Source organism: Arachis ipaensis, chromosome B8, assembly GCF_059453495.1.
Source record: "Arachis ipaensis isolate K30076 ecotype BB chromosome B8, ASM5945349v1, whole genome shotgun sequence".
Lineage (NCBI taxonomy): Eukaryota > Viridiplantae > Streptophyta > Magnoliopsida > Fabales > Fabaceae > Arachis > Arachis ipaensis.
This window is the reverse complement of record NC_142443.1, coordinates 139,334,372-139,347,919: the sequence shown is the minus strand read 5'-3', so window position 1 is coordinate 139,347,919 and position 13,548 is coordinate 139,334,372. Positions and strand designations below refer to the sequence as shown.

The 13,548-nt window shown below is 24.9% G+C and overlaps 1 protein-coding gene across 1 annotated transcript; it reads left to right on the top strand.

Annotated features, from left to right (window-relative positions):
* The first annotated feature begins 55 nt into the window (after positions 1-55).
* Positions 56-409, top strand: LOC107611926 (auxin-induced protein 6B). The gene has a single exon (XM_016313794.3). It carries the CDS (start codon positions 56-58, stop codon positions 407-409), a length of 354 nt encoding a protein of 117 aa, XP_016169280.1.
* The last annotated feature ends 13,139 nt before the right edge of the window (positions 410-13,548 follow it).

Sequence of the window (13,548 nt, the reverse complement as noted above, 5' to 3'; positions counted from 1 at the left end):
ATATGCTTTCTCAACTCTCACTTCATTCACCAAAACACCAAACTCAACCATAATCATGCAAGAGGATCAAAATAAGAAGATGAAAGTGAAGAAGGGTTGGCTTGCGGTTCAAGTTGGATTAGAAGATGAAAGTGAAGAAGGTTCAACACCTCAAAGATTTGTCATACCTATTTCATACCTTTACCATCCATTATTTAAGAGACTCCTAGACAAAGCTTATGAGGTTTATGGCTATCATACCGATGGTCCACTCAAGCTACCGTGTTCCGTCGACGACTTCCTTCATCTACGGTGGCGAATCGAGAAAGAATCTAATCATCATGGTGCTGCTAGTCACCATAACAACCATCATAGCCACCATAATCATCATCGCCTTCCTCATGCTTTGTATAATTTTCACTCTTGTTAATTCTAAACATGCTCTAATTTTACATGGGTCTAGCTTTTTTTTTTTGTTACTTTCTTTTAGGTGCTTAATTATTACCATATATTAGGGATATAATATATGGTACTACTTACTAGGAAATTGAGGCCACTCTGTATTTTATTGTGCAGAGGGATACCTTATGATGAGAAATTAATAATACTATATATGCCAGAAACTTTGTGTCTTGTATGTTCTTAATTGGAAGTGTTCAATTCTACATACATCTGATTTAATTTGTTCCCAGTTAACTTTAATTTATCCAATCATATAGAAGAAAATATATTTTTTTCTTCATATATTTAATAAAAAAATAGCTGTAATTTCAGGAGAAAAAAAAGAAGAAAAGAAATTGAGGTACATACTTTTTGCTGTCATTTATATTTTTAAAAAATTTTCAAATGTTGTTGGAATGATGGTGTTTCAATAATTTTAATAATTGATTTTTATCTGAGGTTAGGATTTAAATTAAAAAAAAAAGTATAAACTGCATAAAAATATTTTAAAATGGCTGAAAGAAAATATTAAATTAAGTGTGGAATTTGGAGGTGAAAATTGATCGATATTGAGAGAGCCCATCTCAAGTTGGTGACAGACAAACAAAAACGTCGAAAAATTTCGTAAAATTTAGCCACAAAAATGCAAAACGTTACAAGTAATTATCACCATTATAGAGATTTGCTACTGTTTCTTGTTCGTGGGTATGTTCTTGTTGGTAACTCTCATTTTTTTCATATATGAAACTTCTTAAGAGATTTATTCAGTTCAGCTTAAAGAAATCAAATTAGACTTTAGTGGCAGAGAATATTGTTAAGCAATGATTATTTTTGTGTTTAATTTTTCAATCATTCTCCGTATCTTCAGCATAAGCTAATCATTATATGGCTTGAAAGTTTGAGAGATAATTAGAAGCGACATGGTTCATTCATTATTCATGTTCTAGTGTACATCAAATTCAAGCTACTGTGTCCTTTTTCTGTTCACTTTTGAAAAATGTCCATAAACAATGCTCATATTAAAATTTACCTTTTAAAGATATGGTACGGTTTACTTAATTATATTTATTATATCACAAAGGTAAAGTATCTAGGTAAAAAGAACCGTATGAAAAGTACAATTATATTAGAAATATGAATGGCAGTTTATGATGCAACTTGAATTCTATAATTTCTTTTTGGCCCAATCTATCATATCTTATTAATTATCGCAGCATATTGCAGTTTTAAATGCAAGTTATTTTTTTTTTTTTTTCTTAAAAGGTTAGAGTTTAGATAACAGAAAACTACGCTGTGAAATGCAGGAAGGACACCCGCTTTTGAATTTAAATATGGAAGTAAAGGAAGTATTTGACTCGCTTACGGGGAGGAGGGGTGCTTCACATCGTTGTGGGATCAGAGGAAGCAGAACTCGAATCCTGCGAGTTGTGTCTCTCAAAATGTAAAAAAAAAAAAATTACCCAAAACAAAAAAAGGAGGGTCCCAATTCCACGTTTCAGATTTCAAATTCCATCCGCTGCAAATCGGACCATGCAATTTGTGAATCAAAATTTCATGACCATAGAACTCGCATGATCCGAGTTGTGTACTCTGAATTTTTTCAATTTTTAACATACTCTGAATTTTTTTCAACTTTTTTAAATACAAATCGGTGTGTATTTCCACAATTTTAAAAAACACCAAAAATTACCATGTTAAAGTATATCACTCATTTTTCTTCCATATCAAAATTTTTTAACCAAAGACACCTCCCATGAATTATTATTAAACTATGAAGTACGGTCACTTTGCTGAATTGCTTGTGTCTTTATCGATACTTGTCCGAACTGCTGTATCCAACCGTGTCTTAATAAAAAATAAAAAATTCTTCTTCGGACACGTTTGGACACACCTAAATACCATCACTCACTTGTTAGCGTGTCCAATCTTATTTTTAGCATACATTATTGAAATGAACTTAGATATAATATATATTATTATTTATTAAAACAAAAAAATATTTTAAATACTTGATATAATTAAAATAAAATATTAAAAATAATTAAAAAATTAATTTATATTTTAATACTAATAAATATCAAAATATCATTAAGATTTATCTAAAAAATAATTTATATTTTATATGTATATGTATCCCGTGTCTTATAAAATTTTAAAATTTGTGTGTGGGCGTGTCCCGTATCGTGTCGTATCCCGTGTCCGTGCATCATAATTATTAAGTAACATAATAATCCATTTACAAACATTAAAATAGACATAGAGTTTGTTTGGACGCCATTTTTAAAAAATATCTTTTACAAAAATAGAAGTGATTTTATATTTTGATATTTTGTGTAAAATATATTTTTATTTATTAATTTTGTTTGGATAAAATAAGATAAAAGTAATTTTTTGTTCATTTGTTATGTAAAAACATATATTTAAAAAAAATATCTTTTAAAAAATATATATAAATTATAACTTCTCAAAAAAAGATATTTTTTATTATTTTTCAAGTGTTTTTATTTTTACTATTAAAAATTTGTTAAACACACTAAAAAATATTTAAAAAATATCCTTTTTTCGATTTAATGGTGTCCAAACAAACACATAAAACCCTAAATCTTGAAAAATGCAAGTTATAAGTTACTAGTGCTTTTTTTTTTGTGACTGAAATAAATTAAACAAAGAAAAACAAAACAAACAAAACAAGGAACTGCCTAAATAGAGGGACAGTCCCATTCAAGACTACTCTTAAACTCCTCCCAAGGTGAAAGAAGCTTCACATGCAAAAGTTGTAACTTCATCGTCATCTTTGCCATAGTATCTGCCACCGTATTTGCATCTCTCATAATCAAACGAAAGTCAACCCGCCAATTCCAATGCATGATATCTCTTATTTTGAGCACCAGTGGATCAATAAACCCAAAACCATCTTGAGTAACAAGATTAAATGCTTCTACACAATCCGTCTCACAAATAACATCTCGTTACTAGTGCTTTAATAGATACTAATATACCTATTAATCTATCTTTTTATAAATTAAATATGAATAATAAAAATAAATTTAAAATTAATTAAGACGCTAAGTATTTTACACTAAAGCTAAAAGGTTAGTCTTTCCACTCCCAATGCCCTAAGCTCAAACCCCTAATTTACCAAGTATTAACTAAATTTAAATTTTAATTACGCTAATATATACATAAATATATAGTTACTGAGTTGACGATTAATTTAATATACATAAAGTACTTTTTGTTTAGATTTAATTAAATTTGATCATTCTTTATCATTTAGTTATTATGTTTTTAATATTTTGTTTGGCTAGTAATACTTTTTGTTTTATTTTTTCTTACTAGGATGGGCTACTCATTTTAGAATATTTGTTGTATAATTTCTTTGGACATTGTTGTATCATTGTTAATAAAAGGTATTTTTTATTTATACAGTATTTTTTAATTTGATAGGCCAAAAAATAATTTATGAGGAGTGCTAGGAGGCCAGTAACTTTTGTGATTTGTAGTAATCAAATAGTCATTAATGATGATTTTAATGGTATGAGATTGGTGTGAGATTTCATCCAATAGCTCATTTTTTTTTGCTGGTTACATACTGGTCAAAATTTAATAAAGTTGCTGGCCCTTGGACTTTTTTATAATTTATTGTGGTAAATTAAGTGAAAGGTAATCTATTGTTTGGATTTTACCCATTTTGGGCTCTTTCTAACCCTAACAAGCTTATTATATTTCAATCATGTGAGATTAAATAATGACCTGTCTACTTATTTATCTATCTGTCAAACACACAAAAACTTTACCCCAACACCACTAAATTTGAAGATCACTTATTTATATTATTACCAATTGACCATATGTCTTAGCAACTCGTACAAAATTAATTAATAGAAATCTTGTAAAAGTAAGATATGATTAAACTAATGCTGAATTCTTTAATTTGTATAGTATATATTCACGTATTTAGGTAGGTATGGTGTGACAGTGGATATGTATATAGTGGAAGTGTTTGTTGTGTGTTGAGGTATGATACAAATAAGTGAGAGCCAGCGCATGCACTTATATTGATAATTGCACTGGCTAAACACTTGGTATTTGTTTGTTAATAATGTTTCTACATAACACAACAAGAAGTAATGTCACTTAGACTGCGCTTGTTCATAAGCACGAAATATTAAAAGGTTTAATTATTTTGTTGTTTTCTATAGTTTTGTGAAATTTTTAATTAGGTTCTTATATTTTTTTTTTAATTGGGTCTTCACACTAATTTTTTTTAATTAAGTTCTTCTTAGCAGTAATTGCCTTAATTTTATAGGGACCCAATTAAAAAAAAATTTAGTGCAGGAACCCAAATAAAAAGAAAGAAAAGTGTAGGGACTCAATTAAAAAAAAATTGGTACAAGAACTCAATTAAAAAGAAAAAAAGTACAGAGACCAAATTAAAAATTTCGCGAAACTATAGGGATCAATAGAGTAATTAAACCATATTAAAATCAAGATATCGAAACATAAAATTATATTTAATAGATAAGATATGGATAAAAATATTATATTTAAAATTATTAAATTAGTATATTTTGTATTTATCTTAATAAAAATGATACAAAGATATTAATAAAAGATATAATTTATTTTTTTATCTTTTTATTATTAATATTAATTTTTCAAAAATATAATTTTTATTACTATATATATTTTTAAAATTTTTTAATAGAAAAAATAAGAATAAATTGAATTTTTATGATTTGTTCTAATTTATTACCAAACAAAGTACAAAAATAATTTTTGTATCTTTATTTTTTGTATCTTATTCTCAGTGTCTTGTCGTATCCTATTCTTAGAACCAAATACAACTTTACAATATACATAATTTGGTGACCGAACCAATCGATTCAATCAATTTAATTTAAAAATTGACTTCTAATTTAGTTTGATTCAAGATAAAATTTTTAACAAATTGGTTAAAAATTGAAGATGTCAAAAACTTGATAAATTAATATAATCAATTTTTTTATTATAATTAATTAATTTAAAATAATAAAATAAAAAATAACTTATTTTAAAAAATATATTTTTTATGAATATAGTATTTTATTATATTTATTTTAACTTCAAATAAATCTAAATTGAACTTCAAAATTTTGAAATTTATGGATTTAATGATGGATTTGATTTCATAGTCTTGTTAGTATCTTCTTTAAGGAACATTCCAACTCCTAACCGCAGCAAAACGAATCCCTCTGTTTATGCGAATTGTGATGATATGATCTTCTTCCACTTTCAATCAACACTCTTTCGATCTGTTTCTAGCTGTACGACACTACTATACTTTGATGATGAGGAGATTCTCCATTATTTCGTTACTGTTTAGGATATACTTTCACTTTTTTTCGTACATATATAGTATTCATAATATTTTGTTGTGCGATAAATCTATTATATATTCTAATTTTACAACCAAAATGTGTTGCATGTCATTTTTCTATGAAATCAAATATTTTCTTTTAAAATTAAGGAATTCTCCTTTCTTCTTTACTAATTTTACAACTAAAATGTGCCACATATCACTTCTTCATTGTAATTGAAATTAAATCTTTCTCTCCACAATTAAAGAACACTTATGCTACACATACAAGTCTTTTTGACTTACAAGTCTTACATGTTGGGCCAAACCCAACAAAAGCTACACTCACTCACAAAAGCGTGTTAACACGCGCATCACGTTTTCAAAGTGCTCATTCACCATTATGAACGACTCTTCTGTTTCTTCCTCAATGAAAATCACAACTATTATTTTTTCTTCGTGTTTCTCATCCTCCTCCTCCTCTTCCGTCTTCTTCTCTTTGTTCTTTATGTTTCTCCTCATTTTTCTTTGCGTGTTTCATCTTCGTCGTCGTGTTTCTCCTCCTTCTTCTTTTGATTTTGCAACATTATGTATTTTTTTTTCTTTGTTTGATTTTTTCCTCCAAAAAAGAATTATGAGAATATGAAAGAAGAAGAAGAAGAAACAACATAAAATGAGGAGGAGGAAGACGAAGAGTTATGAATTATGCAGAACTTATCAGAATAACAATACACCCAAATTTACTGCAAATATAGAAATGAGTTATGTTACGTGTACACTAAAATCAACCACCAAAGTCAGCCACCAGTATAAAATACATACTGGAATACAAATATACATTGAAAATAAATTAAATCACGCATGTATTTATACACAATACATTGGTGGATAATTTTAGTGGCTGATTTTAGTGTACAAATAGCATTTTTGTACAGAAAAATATTTCCTCTAAAGCATTTTTTTCTTCTTCTTTTCCTTATTTATTTCTTTCTTTTTGTTAAATAAATGTAAGTTCATCCTCTTTGAAGTAATTTTGCAACATTATGTGTTTCTTCTTCTTCTTTGCTTGATTTATTTATTTTTATTCTTGTTAAGAGAGTAAAATAAAAAGAAACTTGAGAAAGTAAAACAAAAAGGAAAAGATGAATAAGAAAAAAAAGAAGAAGAAGATGGTGATAATGATGAAAAAAAAAAAGAACCAGTAAAAGATGAGGAGGATGAAGAAGAAGAGTTCTGAATTATGCAGAACTTATCAGAATAAAATTACACCCAAAATTCTTTAAAATACACCAAAATATCTTTGTATTACACCCAAATATCTTCGTTTTACACTCAAATTTGCTGCAAATACAGAAATGAGTTATGCTACGTGTACACTAAAATTAGCCACCAAAGTCAGCCACGAGTATAAAATACATACTGGAATACAAATATACATTGAAAATAAATTAAACCATGCATGTATTCATACACAAATACATTTGTGGCTGATTTTAGTGTACAAATAGCATTTTTGTACAGAAAAATATTTTCTCTAATGCTACATTTTTCCTTCTGAATTGAACCACACCTCATCCACTTGATTGGATTCAAAACAATAAAAAGAGGAGAAGACTTGTAAAGACTTGTATGAGAAAAATGCTTGTATGTGGAGAACAAACTACACATCAATACCATAGAGGGGCTGCAAAATACACCCAAAATACACCATATTAAAATAAGCATAAACTATAGAATGCAAATAGAACTATAAAACCATCATAAAAAATAACAAAAATCATATTCATGAATCATCATTAAACAGAAACTAAAACAATTCAACTAAAAGAATAAGACAATTCACCATCAGTGAGATAAAAAATCCTAAACTATAAATGCACCCAAACTTTCCTAAAATACACCCAAATATTTCTGATTTACACCTGAACGTCTGATATAAAATGCAGAAAATTCATCAGAACTAGTACATTAGATTCAATTCAAACAAGGAATAATGAATAACAAATTTTACAGGCAAAGTCTACGTATTATTCAGCTACACGATCATAAACTACTAACTGGATTCAAATTCAGATTCAATTATTAATTGGAATTAAATTATACACCTCAGAAACTTCATTGGATCCAAATTCAAAATCCACTTTACTCTGGTTTAGTTGACAATTTGAAGTTGAATCATCCAATATCTTCAAAACGATTTCAGAACTTGATTTCAGAAACAATAAAAAACGAGAAAATCAAAGAAAGAGAACAGAGAGAGAAACTTACGTAAACGGTGAAGGAGAAGACAGAGAAACGCGCGAAAGAGATCGAAGAGAGAAGGCAAGAAAACGCAGAAGAAATTCGAAAAAGGAAACAAAATCTTTTTGAAAAATGAAGTTATATATTCGCGCGTTGATTGATTGAAAAATCTGTTACGGAAGCGCGTGAAACATACGTACCATAAGAAGCGCGTTTTAGGGATAAGGGATATTGAGAACTTGTAAGACTTGTATAGTGAAAAGGCCTGTATGTGGAGATTAATTGATTAAAGAATTCTTCTTTTCTCTATACTAATTTTATAACCAAAATGTGCCACATGTCACTCCGTCGTTGCAATTGAAATCAAATCTTTCCCTCCAAAATTAAAGAGTTCTCTCCTCCTCCATCTTCCTTTCTCTATCTCTCTCATTCCTTCAACCACTCTATCTATTTTATATATCATTATTAATATTAATATCAATGACTAATTACTAATTTGACAATCAAAATGTATAACATGACATTCTTTAATTGCATTAAAATTAAAATTAAAATATTAAAATTGAAATTAAAATATACCTATATTATGTATCATATATTACGATCTAATTTAATAATTAAATGTGTCACATGACACTCTCTTATTAAAATTGAGCGAAAATATTTTTTTCCAAAATTAATAAACTCCCTTCCTAAATTCTCTCATCTACCTCTCTCCATTTTTCTATTTTTCTCTACCATTTTTACTCTATGTATAATTTATATTTTATATTAGTAATTTGACAAATCAAAATATGTCATCCGATATTTTTTATTATAATTAAAATAAAATTTTTTCTTCCATATTTAGCAAACTCTCACTCTCATTTTTCATCTTTATCTTTCTCTCTCTTTTCTCTCATTCTCTATTTTTTTTTCTATCTTTCTGTTCTACAGAAAATAAAATAATATAATTCAAATAAAATTATTATTATTATTATTATTATTATTATTATATACATATTTTTTAATTTTTATTTAGTTTTAAATTTTCACCGCTTATCTTTTTAATCTATATTTTCATTTCTCTTATTTTAAATATTTATTACATATAATTTGGAGAGAATACTAATATTATAATTAAAACTTAGAATCAAGATTCAATTATTTTAAAAAAATTAGTTTTGAGTTAATTTTATAACTATCCGTATAATTTTTTATACTAATATCTAATTATATTTATATATATATAGAGAAAAAAATATTATTTTTAAATAAATAACAAGTATAAAAATTAATTATTTTTATTTATACAATAGACTTAATACCTAATTAAATATAAAAGTATACACGTTAAATTGTTTCAAATTTTAGATAACGAATGTTAAAATTAATTATTAATAAAAAATTAGACTTTTTCATATAAAAATAATAATAATAAATTTTATTATTTGATTTTTTATCTATAGATACATTGATCTTTTTAGCCAGAGACTTTTGTCAACTTATGATTTTTTTTTGTAAAAGTAGTTTAATTTTATAAATCTTTTGTGTCATGCATAATCTATACTGTCAAAACAAAGTGAACCATAGTTTTAAAAAATGTATATTCCTGTAACGTTATTACGGATAAAAATACTAGTTGATACTAAAAACTAATTTAAATAATAAAAAATTAATAATATTATTTGGGACAAATACACTAATCTCTCTTGAATATTGGTAAAATTCATTCTGACAATGAAAATTGTATTTGTTTAAATTACACTCACCTCATCACATCGTATGCATCTAATTTTTGTCAAAATATTATTTCTCTTCAAACTTTAAACTTATAAAAAAATATAATATAAATAATTATATCTTTAATTTTTTTTAAAATATTTTTTTGAATTTATTTACATTTTTACATAGACTTTTTTTTCTTTATCTTATGTTATTTTTGTTTTCTCTTTTAATATCATAATAATACTTCTTTTTCTCGCATAAACAAATGACTACTAAAATTTCTTTAAACAAAGATAGCATTATAAATAGTTACATTAAAATATCCAACTAAACAAAAATATTATGTATATAAATAAACAATTATCTATTAAATTAGTTATTGCGTATTTGAGTTATATATATGCATGTGGTATTTTATATTTTAATTTATATTTTATATTTTAATATAGGTGTGTTCAAGTTTAAGCTCAAATTCGAAATATATTTTTTGGCTTTAGATTTATTATTTTTTAATCATATTTTAAGTACATACACTAAGAATAAAGTTAGATATGTAAGTAATCATATTTTAGTGTGTTTAAATATATCAAAAAAATATTTTTTTATTAAAATATAATTAAACACAAAAAGACATAAATATCATATGAGTATTAAATGAACGTATAAAAAATATGTCTAATATATAATTAGATAACAAAATGTCTTTATTATATAACCCTAAGGCAATTAGTAAAAAATTTAAAATACCTTTTTTGGTTTTTGACAATTTGTTGAGAACAAAACGTTTATAATTCAAAAATTTTTAATCAATTTTTAATAATTTAAGTAACTAATCCAAACGAACTCTATAAATAGTGATTTGTTGATATATTAAGACGGTTTAAATAAGTTATTTAAATAGTTAAAAATCGATTAAGAATTTTTAATTTGTGAAAAAAGTGCTTTAACTTTTGACTAAATAGTCAAGGGTCGGAAAAATGTATTTACTCTTTTTATAAGATCAAATTGGTTCTTAGTTAAATAAACAGAGACATTATTAGTGGGAGTTATGGGTAGAATTAGATTTTACAAAATTGTTAGGCTAATGTATGGTCCTTAGTGAACTAGTGATTTATTCTTATTATTTAAAAATATTTTCAAGTGTACCGTCATATCGGTGTATCAGTATTTTTTAATCGTTGATTTTAATTATATATTATATATATTTTTTATAATTAAAATCAACTGTTAAAAATTATTGAAATACTGATATGACGACATACTTAAAAATTTTTCTATTATTTATTTGATCAACAGGTAAATTAATATTTTAGTAATGACTCAAAAGTCAAACCTACTACTAGCTATAAAAAACAGAGAGACTCAAACCTACTTTTTTCTTTCCCTCTTTTTGGTCAAATTTTTGGGTCATGGACTTTTTTTTTCTGAATGACTCAAACCTAAGTTTGGTAGTCTAGGTGGTAGAGCCTTTGTAGCCCATAATTTGAGTGGATTAGGCCTAAAGTATATTATACTAATCATATGTTGAAATTTTATTGATGTTCAATGTTTTTAATGTCATTTTTAATTACATAAATAATTTTAGATCATTCTTGTATTAATAATTAATAATAATATTATTTTTCTAAACTCGTTTAAAAAAATAAGTAAATAATATGGTTAACATGCCAGCACATTTTGTATTTAAATATGTTTGATTTTTTTTATTATGACATAATTAGATAAAAAGACATAACGTATGTCAAATATATCATATTCAGACTATATCCACGTATAAAAATACAATCATTCAATAAAATGTTTATGTACTTTATAGAGTAAATTATTTATTTATTATATTCCTGCATAAACTAATTCACAATCTCATCTAATCAGTAAATACTCTCTAATTTTTAAACACATTGATCGAACTCTCAATTATCAACTTCTTGATAATTTAAGTATCCCAATTTACAAAATTTCACCATGATATTAACAATTTTGGATAATAAATTAAGGAGCGCATCAAATTTATTTAAGTGGTCAAATTGTCAAAATATTTTTACCTGTTCATGGAATAACGAAGGAAATTTGTTTTGGAGTTCACTATACTCGATATTTATTTGGATGCAATTAAATTAATAAAAAAATTAATATAAAATATCTTTTTTTAATTTTTTTAGCATATTTAGTAAATTTTTTAATAATAAAATTTAAAATACTGAAAAAATAAAAAAATCTTTTTTAAAAATTATAATTTATATCTTTTTTAAAATATTTTTTTAAAGATATTTTCACATAATAAATAAACAAAAAAATATTTTTATATTAGAGTAAAATGTCGTTTTTATCTCTAATATTTGGGGTAAGTCATAAAGTTGTCCATAATATTTAAATCGTCCTATTTAAGTCTCTAATATTTTAAAATTGGCTCAATATTATCCTGACGTTAGGGATTCATTAACAGAATTGACGGCGGGACAAAATTGAGACAATTTTGAAACGTTTGGAACAGGACGAAAACGTTGAGGACAAAAATAATACATAGAAATAAATTTTAATTTTATCCTTCAATAATATCAATTTTTTACGATACATAATTATTTAATTATTTTTTAATTTTATTCTTAATCACATTATTTTTTCTAAGTGAATTTATTTTTTATTAAGAACAAAATTAAAAAATAAATTAAGTAATTATTTATCGTAAAAAAATTAAAATTATTGAAGAAAAAATTAAAATTTACTAAAAAGTTAAAAACTTTTTTCAATAATTTTAATTTTAATAAATTTTAATATTTTCTTAAATAACTTTAATTTTTTAGCGACAAATAATTATTTAATTTATTTTTTAATTTTACTCTTAATAAAAAATAAATTCACTTAGAAAATAAATAATGTGATTCAAAATAAAATTAAAAAATAATTGAATAGTTAGCTACCATAAAAATTTGGTATTATTGAAGAATAAGATTAGAAATAATTTTTAACTAAATTAAACGTTAAAGAATTTCAATACATTAGAGACAAAAAATACAATTTATACTTTATTATATATGTATCTTTTTTTTGTAAGTTTATGCATTGGTCATTTTACAAATATTTCAATGATGAGTAAAAATCTTTAAAAGTGAAATTATAAAAAAAATAAATTTATTTAGAATGAAAGTAATGTGATTAAGTGTAATTTACTTATATATGATTAAAAAATAATTGAATAATTATGTACCGTAAAAAATTGATATTATTGAAGGATAAAATTAAAATATATTTCTCTGTATCTTTTTATCTTCAATGTTTTCGTTCTATTTAAGTCCCAAACATTTCAAAGTCGTATAAATTTTGTTTCGTCGTCAATTCTGTTAACAGATCCCTATTGCAGGACAACATTGAGCCAATTTTAAAACGTTAGGAACTTAAATATGACGATTTAAACGTTAGGGATAATTTTAGGACTTACCTCAAACGTTGGGGATAAAAAAGATATTTTACTCTTTATATTATTATACTCAAATATAATTGATATATAAAAATATCTTTTTGTATAAGATATCAAAATATAAAATTATTTATATTTTTTTATAAGATCTTTTAAAAAAATAATTAAAAAAAATTTCTTAAAAATTAACAAATCCTGAGAAGGTCAAATCGAGAGATAGTTTTCATTTTTTTTCTCAGGGCCCAACCCAGCCAAGGTGATATACGTTTTTTTGTTTTTAAACACATAGTGTTCCCATGACCAAAAAAACGAATTTTTCTAACCAAAATCAAAAAAGATTTTGTTAACCCTACCAAAAAGATAGATAGAGATTTTGTTTAGAACCTTTATAAAGATAAAAATTTAATTTCTTGCCCCTTCTTTT

What these genes read in the sequence shown, in the direction of transcription:
- LOC107611926 (XM_016313794.3), top strand. Translation starts at nt 56, where the DNA reads ATGCAAGAGGATCAAAATAAGAAGATGAAAGTGAAGAAGGGTTGGCTT.